The 13883-nt window shown below is 33.0% G+C and overlaps 1 protein-coding gene across 1 annotated transcript in view; it reads right to left on the bottom strand.

The window, feature by feature from the left end:
* ZNF654 (zinc finger protein 654) overlaps window positions 1–13883 on the bottom strand; it is a gene marked incomplete at both ends in the record, with an annotated part of 65690 nt that overhangs the window by 4670 nt on the left and 47137 nt on the right. The window contains 4 exon segments of the mRNA XM_084232635.1: window positions 910–1051; window positions 6540–6679; window positions 7456–7658; window positions 10141–10276. Coding sequence (XP_084088761.1) covers window positions 910–1051; window positions 6540–6679; window positions 7456–7658; window positions 10141–10276 — 621 coding nt within the window.

Below are 13883 nucleotides of genomic sequence, written 5' to 3'. Positions count from 1 at the left end.
TACAGTTTGCAAATTAAATAGGAAAACAAAACAACACAATGATACAGTGTTGCCAACTTTGTATGAAAATAAGATCACCACAAAGTCATCTAATGAGTTATGTGATAATGAATATGATAAATGCATAAATACATAAGAAAAAATATATATAATGGATTCTTCTTTATATACTTAAAATTAACCCACATAATGATTCTTAATGGAGCTATCTAAAATGCAAGGTAGCTTTATCTTTCCTCTCTTTGCATTGAAAGTTGGTTAATGTAAAGGAAAAATTGAAAAGATCTGCAGGATCCATTATCACGTCCATATAAGAGCCATATGCAGAACTGTACTCACTTGCAAGTGGTCCTTGAAACACTTGTTTGAGAACAATTTTTAAAAATAATAAGTTTTGACTATTACTTCAAATAAACATCTTAGAAATATGTCCTTAAGTTTCAAATATACCTCAGAATGTATTGATCCTTGTCACCTAAATACCAGATTTAAAACTGAATTACATTTTTCTGACAGTGAGCAGGTATTACCTATAGGTATACAAAGTTCATTTGCAAATTAGTTAAGATTCTACAAATATGACTTAGGATATTAAACATGGCAGAATTATTTCATTATAATAAAAGATACCATAGCTTCCTTGGAAGCAAATGTTCCCATCTCAAATTTTTAGCAACACTAAATTGGCTTTTTTACTGTCTTTTTTTTCAGTTATTTTCATTTATATATACTCTTTGTACCATGTTGGGAATTTGATGTTGAGAGTGGAAAAAATGTGTATGGAGAATATGGCCTTAAAAATCCTCCTCTTTAATGTCATAATCAAATGAATATTATCAAAAGATTCATATTTCAGTGAATGGCATTTAAATTTCATTTAAAATGAAGGGATAAATATATCCTATTTACCTCATCTTTAATGATTTTCATGAAAGGAAATATGACTCTCACATTAGTTGCTGTTCTTAAAAGCTGGTAGCATTGATCTACAAAAACTTGTTTTGAAGGATTAGACTTAAGCTGAAGTTTACTCCATATGAAAATCAACTCCCTGTAAATGAGAAAAACACAAATATCAAAAATACAGCTTATTCAAATACACACATTAGCAGCCTTTCTCTAATGCACCCTGGCTGGGGTGTATAGAAGGTGGGTATAAATGGATATTAAGTCAGCTCTCCCTCCTCCCCCTCCACCAAGCCACTTCTGCTACCTATTTGAAACTAATAGAAGTTGGGGGGTGGGGGTGGGGAGAGATTGTAATTTTGCAGTAGTAAGGAATGAGTGATAATCATTTTCTGGCAAACCTAGAGCATCTCTAGTCCTCAATCAAAACAAATTCTAATCCCATTGTAACAATATTAATGCTATCACTTAAAACCTTTATACTTTAATACTCTACTTGCAAATTTAGAAATCAGTATTGTAGGCTTTCTGCAAAGAATGGCTCATATTTTTCATTTTCACTCTCTTAACATACCAAAAGTATCACATATTGAAAGTGTAAGTATATTATGCTAGTTCTAAAATTTCACATTTTACATTATCTGCTATTTCATTAAGGTGTTGTACTTTTAAAAAGACAGGCAATGGACAATTTAAAATATTTCACAGGTAGACTCCTTCTGTAATATGGCAAGGTTACTAGATGAACAAGGTAAGAGCAGTAAGTTTCTAGGCAAAGGAAATCATACGATTTAATTGTTAGGTTTGGATGATGTATTTTCATAAATTAGAATTTTTAAAAGCATTTTACAAAAGGTACATAAAGCATCACAATCTAAAGAGTATTGATGAAGATTGTTTTTAACATTTCAAAGAAATTTATTGACTACACACTTTGCACCCAGCACAAATTGCTAGTAAATCTAAAAATAGCTTGACTACTATCATGAAGGGTGTATAGTCTTCTTAGAGGGACAATACAGAAAACACAAAATGATTGCAAGTAAAAGAAAAAACCCTAAATTCCATCTCCATTTCATACCATCTGGGGTTTGTGGGGCAGTTAGTAATTTTCAGTCTACTACCCACTTTTTTTCTTTATAAACATACTTCTTTTAGAATGCTCATCAGGTTTAATAATATAGTCCTCCCAAATATCTACCTTTGACTTCTTTCCTAGTTTCCATACTGGGATATATCACTTCAGATTGCTTTCTATCACCCTAACTCACATAGAACTAATCATATTTTTGTAAGATTGATAATCTTTTTCTAGATCAATAAATTATACAAAACATTCCTCTCTCTTTTTAATTTTAACCTGTTTAATTTTTCTTAGTCTTTTCATTTCAATTGTATTTTTGCCTACAGCCATACCATTCTTTTCAATACTACCACTCTAGGCCCTTTAATTTTAAACATATACTTCTACAGCGGTTGCTAAATGAATTGGTTTTCAGTTTCCCAGATCATTTCATGTAGTGCTTATTCAGTATGCTGTACAGTGTTAATAGCAACAGAAATGTGTTTGGGAGCTAGATGAAGCAGAATTTAAATTCTGGACATTCTTACAGGTTGATTTCCTCACTGTCAGAGTGCTTCATTTGTTCTCACTTTTGTTTATGCTGGTTATTTTATTTGGGAAATACTTCTTTATTTTTTTATTTCTAAGGTGAATTTATGTTCCCATATCAAGTACCTTTTCTTCCTTGTTTATTTTATAAGACCTGTTTCCCAATTACAACACTGTAATGTTGTAATTATCCATAATTATACACAGACACACACACACACACAGAGGAAATAGTGCCAAGAACAGGAGATTAAAAATGAAGAGACCCAAATCTCAATAGAGCATTCGTTATACACTAACAGACATGGTGCTGCCCTATTCATACTGAGCCACCGACCCTTGGGAATAGCCCTATATTCAGGGTTGGGATCCCATTTGTTATATTTCCTATGTGAGCCACCTCACCATTCTTATATCATCAATTCAAGGATAGGAAACTGACCCCATTCATGACTCTATCCTATGAACTTAGGGACTCAGCATTCCTTTGATTCCAACAAGAGACTAACTGGAAGTGAAACACATTTTTTAAAAAAATACTAGGAAATCTCACTGTCCCTGATAGCAGTTATCTTTGGGAAACAACTATATCTCTACCCTTTTTGTGACTTGTGTCACAACTCAGTATCCTCTCAATAAGTGACTTTCTCCTAAGCTAATTAGACATAGGATGTTATCATTGGTACTGACTAGTATAAATTTTAGCCACCAGCTGACTAGTATAAATTTTGTATCAGCTATGTGTGGTTTTTAATTTTTATCGAGTTTCCTTATACATAAAAAGAATTAAGAGAGATGTGTAAAGATGTAGGTGAAATGTCTGATAGATACTACGTGTCATAAATTGCTAGTTTCTTTTTTGTTGTTACAATCTTCTCAGTATACCAAGCAGTAAGAGTTACTCAATAAATATCTGCTAGTTAATAATCTAGTAAAAAATTGTATTCCTAAAAGCTGAACGCATTTATAAGTCTCTTAAGAAAATATATGAAGGGAAACTGTAGACATGTCTACATCCTTTTCTATGTGGACATAGAAAAGGATAAGGGATATATATTATGAACAGAGGGGTATAGATGGAAGAAGGCAAACAAACCAACTGTGCATCTCTCTGCAACAGATTTAAAGACAAAAAAAAAGCAATGGAAATTATGGGAGAGTATTCCATTCATTATTATAAAAATGTTTAACATGTTCAAAATGAATATATGTATTTTCCAGCTTGTCCCTGAAAATAATTTGATATTTTTTTCAGCCAGCCATTCTTCAGACGCAATATTATATTTCTTTAAAGGAAGGCATTTTTCTTTGTCTCTGTTAACTCATGAGGTAACTCAGTAAATAAAATATAATGCAATCCCAAGATCCTAGTAAATTTTCCAGGAGACAACTATCAATATGGATTTTTAGCTTTTTAGCAAACCAAGCAGAAATCTGAAAATATGATTATAAAGCTCCATCTTGATTTAATTCACAAAAAGGGATCTCAGGTGTTAGTTGTACACAGGATTTTGGAAAACACCAAAGAACAAAACATACTGAAGTAAGACAATAGTCTCTGCAAGGCCTAAATAGGAATGCTTAATGAAGCTTATTGCCTGCATTTTCTTTACAAACAGGATCTTCTAAAAAACAGAGCACCAATTTGGTATACAAACATATATCCCAAGTAGCTAACTGTTAACAGTTGTAGAGAATAGGCTTTAACAGGGTCTGTGGCCTTAAAATACAGATTTTTTTTTTTTCCAGATTTGACCAATTTATAGTAAGTGATTAGTAGCACAGCCTTTGAGTTAGGCTATTTGGGTTTGAATTCTGGCTTCTCTACTTACTAGTGGAATGGCTTGAGCATAGTATCTATCCCATAAGATAGTTGGACTAAGATACTAGGAAGCACTCAGCAAATATTAGCAGCTATTATTATTAGCATGAGTAGTAATGAGAAAAATGTGGTTAATAGTTTACCCCATTAACTTGTTACAGAGCCAAGTTGAACTGTGGATCAGATTCTATACTAAGAAAGAGGAGATGAAGGCTAAACTAGCTCATAGGGAAAGCCAAAATGAAACAGACAACACAGCCCTTGTAGGCTGGAAAGAATCCTACTTTTCAAGTTACAGGGGAAAAAAATCAACTTCTGAAAGTAAAAGGACACAGGCATTCAGAAATACAGAGGAGAGCTAGACGAGCAAGCTATCAGAATCAGACTACTCAGAAGAAAGGACAAAGATGCAGGCTAAAGGTTTCTCTCCTGTTAGGAAGGTGGGAATTGCACACCCAGCTTTTATTCTTAGAGGGTGACTGGCCAGTAGCAGAAAGGATATGAGTGTTCTATTAAAATTGTTAGCAAAGAGAAGAAAATAAAATGTTTTCCTGTTCGTTTCCTTAAACTTGATTCCAGTTTAATATAGATATATTTAAATAAAAACACTAAAAGAAATCCCATTTGAATGATTTAATACAGCCCAAAATAGAGAAATTCCTATCCTCATAGGAAGAAATCTACTATAACGGTCATGACTATATTATTTCAAAATAACTACATATCAAAAAATACTTTGAAAATTATGTATATGTCTTACTACCATTTCTCAATCCCCTCCTACAGAAATTCCAATTTACATGATAAACTTTTGAATAAAAATATGCAAAATGTAAAAGTGTGCTCTCCCAGAAGATAACTCCTCTTGTTTCTAGACATACTCTGCTACAAATTAGCTATTTCACTCTGAGTCTAAAAGTTTTAATCTATGAAACAAGAATACAAAGTGAGGTTATTTTTATTTTTATTTTGTTTTTTTTTAAAGATTTACTTATTTATTTATACAAGAACCGAGGTACAGGCCAGATGCGCAGGAAGGTGAGAGGATTCACCGAAACAGAGTTGGGAGCAGAACAGGCAGACTGACTGAAATACACTGCTGAGGGGAGCAGCAGGTGAGACAGGCGAGGTCTGCTGTGCCATGTGGGACCCTTACCGGCAGGCCGGCCGGGCTCAAACCGGTGCTGCAGAGGCTGCGGACAGCTTCATAGCATGGCACTCAACCGCCTGCCCCACCAGGGGAGGCCCAAGTGAGGTTATTTTTCAATTCCCCTTTAAGCTATTATTCTAAACATAAGATTTTATATTAGAAAACATTTATTTAAAAGTATTTCTATTCCATATCACCTCTAATTATTATGTTCAGCAAATGAAACCTAGTTTTCCTTTTAAGAAATAATGAAACACCAAAGCAATGAGGGTTTTGTGTGTCTGTATTATGTGTAAAGAAGGCAGAAATTATTAGACTCTTTTATAATTATCATTTATGATTTCACCTAATAGCACTTGAAGGGTAGATACTCTCATACCACATTCTAAGCCACGTGATTGCTAGGTAAACTTAGTGTTTTTATGGCCTAATAACTTCTAAGTTATTTTTCAAATGTTTAGAAATAATACTCATGCAATACCATGTTAGCACCCCCATAATGAAATAATCAGGTGTAAATTTAACAAAATATGTACAAGATTTACATGAGGAAAATTACAAAACTCTGGTGAATGAAATAAAGCAACTAAATAGAGAAGTACACCATTTCAGGAGATTGGAATACTCAATATTGTAAATATCTCAACATTGGGCCTCCCTGGTAACCTCATGGTTAAGTAAGTCTCAGCGCTATCACCTCTATGGTCTGAGTTTGAGCCCCAGCCAGGGAGCTAACCCACATGGTGCAGCAGACCTCTCCTGTCTCACCCACTGCTCCCCTTAGCAGTGTATTTCAGTAGCTCCACCTATTCTGCTCCCCATTCTGTTTGTGGTGATTCTTCTCACCTCCTGTGCCTCTGGTCTACATCCCAGTTCTTCTACCCAAAAATAAATAAAAAATTTTAAAAACCAAGAATTATTGTATAAAAATAATGGAAAATAGTGGTTTAAATTTCCAAATAGCTTTTAAAAAAATTAAGTCCAAATTCTGCTAATAAATTCTTCTGTCCTCATCTTACTATTTCAATTTCTATAATAGGAACACTTACCAGATACAGTACATATCCCCATTCTGGAGCTGTGGAATAAGAAATGATTCACAGAGTTGTAAGGCTAAGAGAGTCTTGCCTTCTTTTTCAGTATTACAGATGATATCAATCCCACTCTTACAATCGGTTTTCAATAAATGCTATAAGAGGAAAAGAAAAACCCATTCATATTATTAAAAGTATCTGAAATGCTATAGGTAATCCAATATACAAGTTGCAATATATGTTTAAATTAAACGTTCAGAAGAAATTAGATTTCTAGTTTACTCCTACAAAAGACAATAAAGAAACATATCAAAATATTTTCATAGTTTCTCTGTATAGCACCTACTGTTTCCAATGACTTGTTTCAATCTTGTTAAAGTTCTTAACTTATAGGTTAAGTAGTAAGTATAGTAAAATCCTTATGCAATTTCATTTATAAGGTCTTGGAAACTGATTTCAAGTGAAACAACATAAAATGAAACTAGATCCTTAAATAATGTCATTTTGTTTAACATTGGCCAGGATTTTTTTTTTCCTTATCAACATGATGATATGACAGAAAACCATTATTTGAGCACATGCTTATTACAAAAAGGGTCTTTTATCTTAAAAAAAAAAAAAAAAGAAGAGTATTTAGTTTCTTGGTATTTTATGTAAAAGGTAAAAATAATGCCTCTCAGTTTTTATTTGACCTCTGTCATATCAAAAGCTCAACATGGAAAATGCTTATTAATGAGTTTTATTAATTTAATATTTGTCAGTATCACATTTTAATTCAATGTGAGCTTTAAGAACGGTGCCAAAGAGAACACATCTAGATAATGTAATATTAAAACCTTTGTTATTACTATAAAAGGAATTTAACAAGAATGGACAGTTTTTTTTTGGTAGGGTTAAAATGCTAAGAGACAAACATAATCACAGACAGTACCTCCCGTAATAGCTGATCTTCTACAGGTGACATAAACAGACATGTGAAGAAAGCTTGATGGAAGTACAAGTCTTTACTGATTTCTGGGTGATTTATACAAGATTTAATAAGAGCCATTGCTTCTGGTATGCGTTCACAAGCTATCAGGTATCTGGCACGTAGTTCAAAGAACAGTGGATTTTCAGAACTTAAATATTTATTCACTATATTAAAAAGAAAACAGACTCATTACTTTCAAGAAAATATTCTCTCAAACTCTGATTATTATTTGAATCTTTATCACTAAGTTGATAGTAACTTTCGTTACTAAGAATTTGTAAAAAAGAATATTCAGTTGTTGGGAAAATGGAAATACATGACAAAAAGAGTGTGAGAAATGTTGATTTCTCTTCAGCTCAAAAGTAAAAAACAAGATTAAAAAAACATGAAATTTTCTTGTTTCAGTTCACTAATATGTCAATGTTTCAAATAACATGGGGACTATAATTTCTTTCTAGCCAAAGATTACATACTTTATCTTCTGAGTGTCCAATATTTTCATAACTATAAGATTAGATGGCTGGCTCTTAATTTGTAATTAAACCACATTAATTCAGATGAGAGAAATATAATCTGAATTAAGGAAAAAGTTAAATCATAAAAGAAATATTTTACTTAACAAAAATCTGAGCTAAAACTTGTGCCAAATAAGACTGCACATATGTTCACATATCACTAAGAATAATTACTTGTAGCTGCTTTTACACAATTTAAGAACATATAAATACCTTCATCTACATAAGTTTATTAGACCTAACAACAACCTTATGATAGGCTTCATAATTATTTTACAGATCACAAAATTGAGTCTCAGAGAGGTCAAATGACTTGCCCAAGAACAAAGAATAAGTGCAGGACAGAAATCCATATTTCATGATTTTGAATACAAAAGTGTTTTAATTACTATAGTTATTAAACAGATGTTTAGACAGTAGTTTCAAAAATGCTTATGAGTAAATGTATTATTTGGGGCTCAACATTTGCTTTACAATTCTGTTTATAATTTATGATAAGCACACACTGATTATCTGTATAGTTAATGCAAAGATAAACTTCAGATTGGCCTTAACCCTAATGAGCACCCAAGTTGAATCATTCATGTCAGTGAGGCTCTAGAGCAGCTTCCCCCAAAATGAAGTACACCGTTATATGAGGGGGGAGTGTTACGAAAGTTACACACACGCACTGCTACCTTCAGGCCATCAACCCTCACACCAACCAACAGAATGTTCTAGCCCCTACCCAGATTAAGCTCTAAAAGCTCTAAAGGCCCAGATTTCGTCCCCTGTTCTTACTCCATTTGAAGCTCTTTCTCCAGTCTCATAATTTCCTTCAGTATGTCACCCTTGCCTTCCTTGTATAAGAGGAAAAGAAAAACTTTTAACACTTTTAACTTTTCACGTTTCCTCAATATTTCAACTCTTCCTCCTCAGTCCTAACTGCATTCGTTCTTCAGTTTTTAATTCCTTTTTGAGACCCTCACATTAAGTGCTAGTCTCCTTTGTATCTCTGTGTATGTGCCACTATACCACTGTCAGATATACTCACATATACCTTAGTCTTTTCCTCCAAGTCTTGCCCTAATTCCCATCTCATTGCCAATGCTTTTGCATTACTTCTAGACTGATCTTTCTTCATCATCCACTACACTTGTATCTATCTGGGGTGTGTTTACTCTTGAGCCCAAGAGTCAAAAGCCCATCTTCACTCAATTTTACTCACAATTCACACTGCATCTCTTAACCTGTGACAAATGGAAAGATCCTAACCTGCTCAACACAACTGTGGTGTGAAGTCTTTCTCACCCAGACCAAGGTGTGAATGAATGGCTCCAGAGCTGGGAGTCTTGACCTTTGACCATTTTATAACTGCATCCACACTTTTATGATGCTGAGCTTAAACTCTAAGTTTTGATAAGGTTCAGGGGTTGAGAAATAACACTGTAAGCATTTATTAAAAGAATTAACTAAGTGATTGACAGAACATCCTGCCTCAAAAGGAAATTTTTATCTACAGGAATCACTATGGATCTAGGTTTGAGAGGAAGTGATGTTGTAGTATGTTACAGGTAGTAAGGGGACAATACAGAAATTAACTTCTGTTAATTCCTGAAGTTTGGGAAATACTGCTCTAGAGTATCTGCTGTTGAAAATCATTGAATTAGTAACTCACTCAGTTATGCATTCATAATGTGGTCATTCATTCACTGAGCTAGAACCTATATCAAGTACCGGGCAGTGGGCTAAGTGTAGGATATGCAGTGATGGTGACAAAAACTGAAAGTCAGTTTCCTATATACAGGAGCTTCCATGTGCTTAAACTGGGTTTTTGTTATTATTTAAAGGGTGTTCCTACTTACACAGATTTCAAAAAATATAACAGAAGTAACAAAAATTATCTGTAAATAAGTAACATCTGGATGGTAAATCTGTTAACACTATGAATTCCCATTACTAGACACCTACTCTGATATTAAAAATCACTCTTGGGCTAGGTTGGTAATAACATACTTAATGTGAAAATACATTACTTGCATACTCAGTATTATAAAATAAAGAAAAATTACTATTACTGCTCTAGTTAAGAAAAAGAAATTGTGTTTGCTTCTCACAAATGTTGGTTTTGATTTTGAGTCTCCTGAAGTACCTATCTCCTGAGATGCTGGCTGGGCTTTAAGAACAGCTTGCAACACTGGATCTTCCCATGGGCCACCATCTCTAATGATTCGAGTCACCAGTTCCAGATTCACATTTCCATATCTGCGGAGGTGATTCTGGCATTCCTAGGAGAGAAAAATCATTTTGGCTTTGTGAATTTAAAGGGGTTAAAAACTAAACTTGATCATCATTGTCAGTGAAATGACTGATGGTCAATCAGACAGCTATTAAATTATAAAAGAGAAAGGGTTATTATAGTAACTTACATAGGGTATCAAAACCCCATTAGTCCACAAATAGGCTTTAATGCCAAAGGTTACACAGTTTATACATAATTGGACTTAGATGATCCCATTATAATAGGGATAAGGTGTAACCTAAGGGAAAAACTTAAGGGATGCATCATTTCTTGGAAAAGAACCAGGTTGCAAAAATGTAAAACCTAAATATTTAGCTACAATGACAGGCAAGAGCCTGACTATAAGAAGGGGATAGAGTGGTCCCCGCCTAGTGCAGACTTTGGTTGGCAAGTATACAAGGGTCCCCTGTATATATATCAGGGCAGGTCCCCTGCCCTGATCCCAAATGAATAATCTTAGTTATGGTAGAAGACTGGAAGATACAAATTCTATTCTGCTTTGATGTGCAAGTAGATTTGTAGTCTTGGGATGAAGAAATGTCTAGTTAAAGGAATGAGTCAAGTCTATAATATGACAACGGCATCAGATTTAAGATAAAGAGGTACTGGTAAATTGGGCATTAACTAATAATCTGTGTATATTTTCTAGAATTCTTAATATATCTGAAATGGTTTAACAGAATCTGTAATCTTATACTTATTATAATATGCAATATATATAACAGAAAAGTTTACAAAGTTTAATATTTAGGCGAACTTGGTTTACTGAGTTTATAAATTTGATTTTTTAGATTTACAAGGTTTAATTGTTTCACTATACTTCTTTCATTCACTGTATACTTTGTTGGGTGTTGTTTTAAAAAATGTTTCAAAGAATTTAACTTGATAATTAAAAAGATTAACTGAACACCTACTGCAAGTATAAATACTTTTAAAAATGCAAAAATTGAGTGTAAAGCCTTAAGAAGAAACTATTGAAATTGGCAGTGTTAAAATTTTGATTAATTCCACCTTAATTTTAAGCAGTTGCCAGAATTTTTCTGTGCTAAAAATTCTGTCAGAAATTAAAACTTAGTAACAACTATAAAATGAAGAAAGCTTCGATATATCTTCAAACTTTACTTGCCAGATGAATCATCAAACTACATATTCAAAGTGGCAATAAACTCTGCTTTTGTTAAATTGCCAAGTTCATTCCTCATTAAATGTTCCAAAGTAATTTCTATATGTCACTTTTCATTCCTTATTAAAATATACAAGAAAATGTTTTTTTAAGAAAACAATGCATTAGAAGAAATCAAATATCAAGATAATTATTCAGTCATATAAATCAAAGGATCATTACATCAGAACATGAAGTTATTTCTAAAAATTTAGTTAGGGTACTCCCAAATTCAAACCAGCAGGTAAGCAAGTAAAAACCCTATGTATAATGGGCAAGTTACTTAACCTCTCTGTGCTCCTTCAGTTAACTCCTCTGCAAAATAGATATTAAAAACACCTATTTCATAGGATTGTTGTGAGGACTGAATAACAAAGTTTTACAAAGTGCTTGGGAAAGTGCCTTACACATAGTAAGCACTTAATGTTAGCTATTATTTGTTATATTTTAATATTTTGTATAAATACTATAATTTAGGATATCCAGTTGCCTTAGCATAAAATTAATTTCTGCATTTCCACATTGTCAGAATATTATAGCATTCAGAAAAATTAAAATAAGGGTAAGGTATAAAGTTATTGTTCAGCCAGGCTTCTTTTTACTTCAAGTAACACAGTAACAATCTATAGTAATGGCTTCATGCTTAAAAACAATTAATCAGTTTCAAACTTCAAGGTAAAAAAACTCCCAAATTACTCTAGACACACATATTGCTGCCCCTAAAATTCAACCCATCCTATTTTATGATGGATGAGGTACCAATCATACCACACCATTAGATGTGTGGGACTAAACCTGACATAGACCTAAATCAAGATACGGTGAAATAGGTCTAGTGTCAATATCCTAAGCTTAGATGAAATTAAGAAACACTATGAGCTCTTGATTTGAAAAAAAGTCCAGATTCCCAGGTCCACATTCAAACCTAATGAATCAAAATTTCTAGGACAAAACCCTGAAAATCTATATATTTAACAACCTTTATCCCATAGTCAACTCTTGGCATACCTGTTTATTGCACCTCCTACATCTAGGGTGTACTTTTATAAATGTTTATTGTAATGCCTGTCAAGATATTAAATTTCATTTCTCCAAGATAATTCTAAGTGTGAGTTTATTTTTTGTGTCAGGTTTTGTGTCCTGGGTCCATATTTTGGAAAGACTACTTCTATGGGAAGTAGCCCTGGATAAGAAATAAAAAATGAAATAGAGTCCATTTTGGTCTATTTAAAAAGACAGAGGATACTTAAAAATAAGTATCTTTTGGCTCTTCTTTAAATAATATAGTGGCTTTTTTGGATGATACTCAAAAGTCTCCAAAGTTAAAATGGAAGCATTTAAATCACTGTAGAATTCACAGCTTATCATTCCTAGAGTATATACATTTACTTCATTAAAAATTTGGACGCATATTAACCTAACCCTTTCTTAAGTAATTTCTTTCTTTTTTTTTTTTTTTTAGTTAAGTAATTTCTTATCTGTTATCATTGTTCCTCAAAAATGGTCAACCCTGTTCCTTTGAAAAAGGTAGAAAGAAAACACAACTACTACTACTCTCACTCTTTCAGAATCACAGTCCACTGTTGAGTAAACTTAATGTGTTGCTCCAGGAAACTTCTCTTTCCTGGATTTATTGCCACTTTAGAGTTGGTTACTACAACATGTCTGTGAAGCTATCGGTCAGTGTTCTGGCCATTTCTACATACTTGATTTGAACCTTGTAGCAGCTTCTCATAGGATGAAATTCTTAAAAGCCCCAAATTCATATTAAAGGACCTCTAAACTTACCTACCTACTCATTCACCTCCTCCACATCATGATCCTTTTCTCCAGCCTGGTCTTTTCTGTGTCTCCAAAAGTCATCTTGTACTCTCTTGCCTTTGTCTTTTCTCATATTAATTTCTCCTACAATTGTCTGTAAACCTATTTTAATCATTTCCTGCCTATCTTTATCAGTCCCACTTTTTCCCTGAGGCCTCTAATAGCTACCTCAATCCATAATAAACTTCTTCCTGAAGTACTGAAAATTTGTACCAGTTCACTTTTCTGGAACTTACCACTTAAGAGAAGGGCCTTGCATTATTGCTGACATCTTCCTAAACTTCTTTAAATGGAGCCAGAGTAAAAAAGGGTGTACTAGAAAATATATATTCTTAAGAATGACTTTTTAAATTAAAATAGGATTTTATGAAAATCTATGTATGTGGAAGTACTATGCGATGTCTGTCATATTCTGAATGAAAAATACAGATTACAACTTATATAATAACACACGTCAAATCCATTAATTAGCTACTGCACAAATCAAGCAAAAATATAAAAGTTCTTCAATGTAGTTAATTTTATAAAAAAACAAAGCCCCTAAATTATAGTAAAATCCTTTTACTACTTTGAAATAAGACTAGAATATCTTTTATTACACTTTGTTTAC

The sequence above is a fragment of the Talpa europaea genome (genome assembly GCF_964194135.1).
Source record: "Talpa europaea genome assembly, chromosome: 4".
In the NCBI taxonomy this organism is placed as follows: Eukaryota; Metazoa; Chordata; class Mammalia; order Eulipotyphla; family Talpidae; genus Talpa; species Talpa europaea.
The sequence above is the reverse complement of the archived record's forward strand: the minus strand, read 5'-3'. Positions and strand labels throughout refer to the sequence as shown.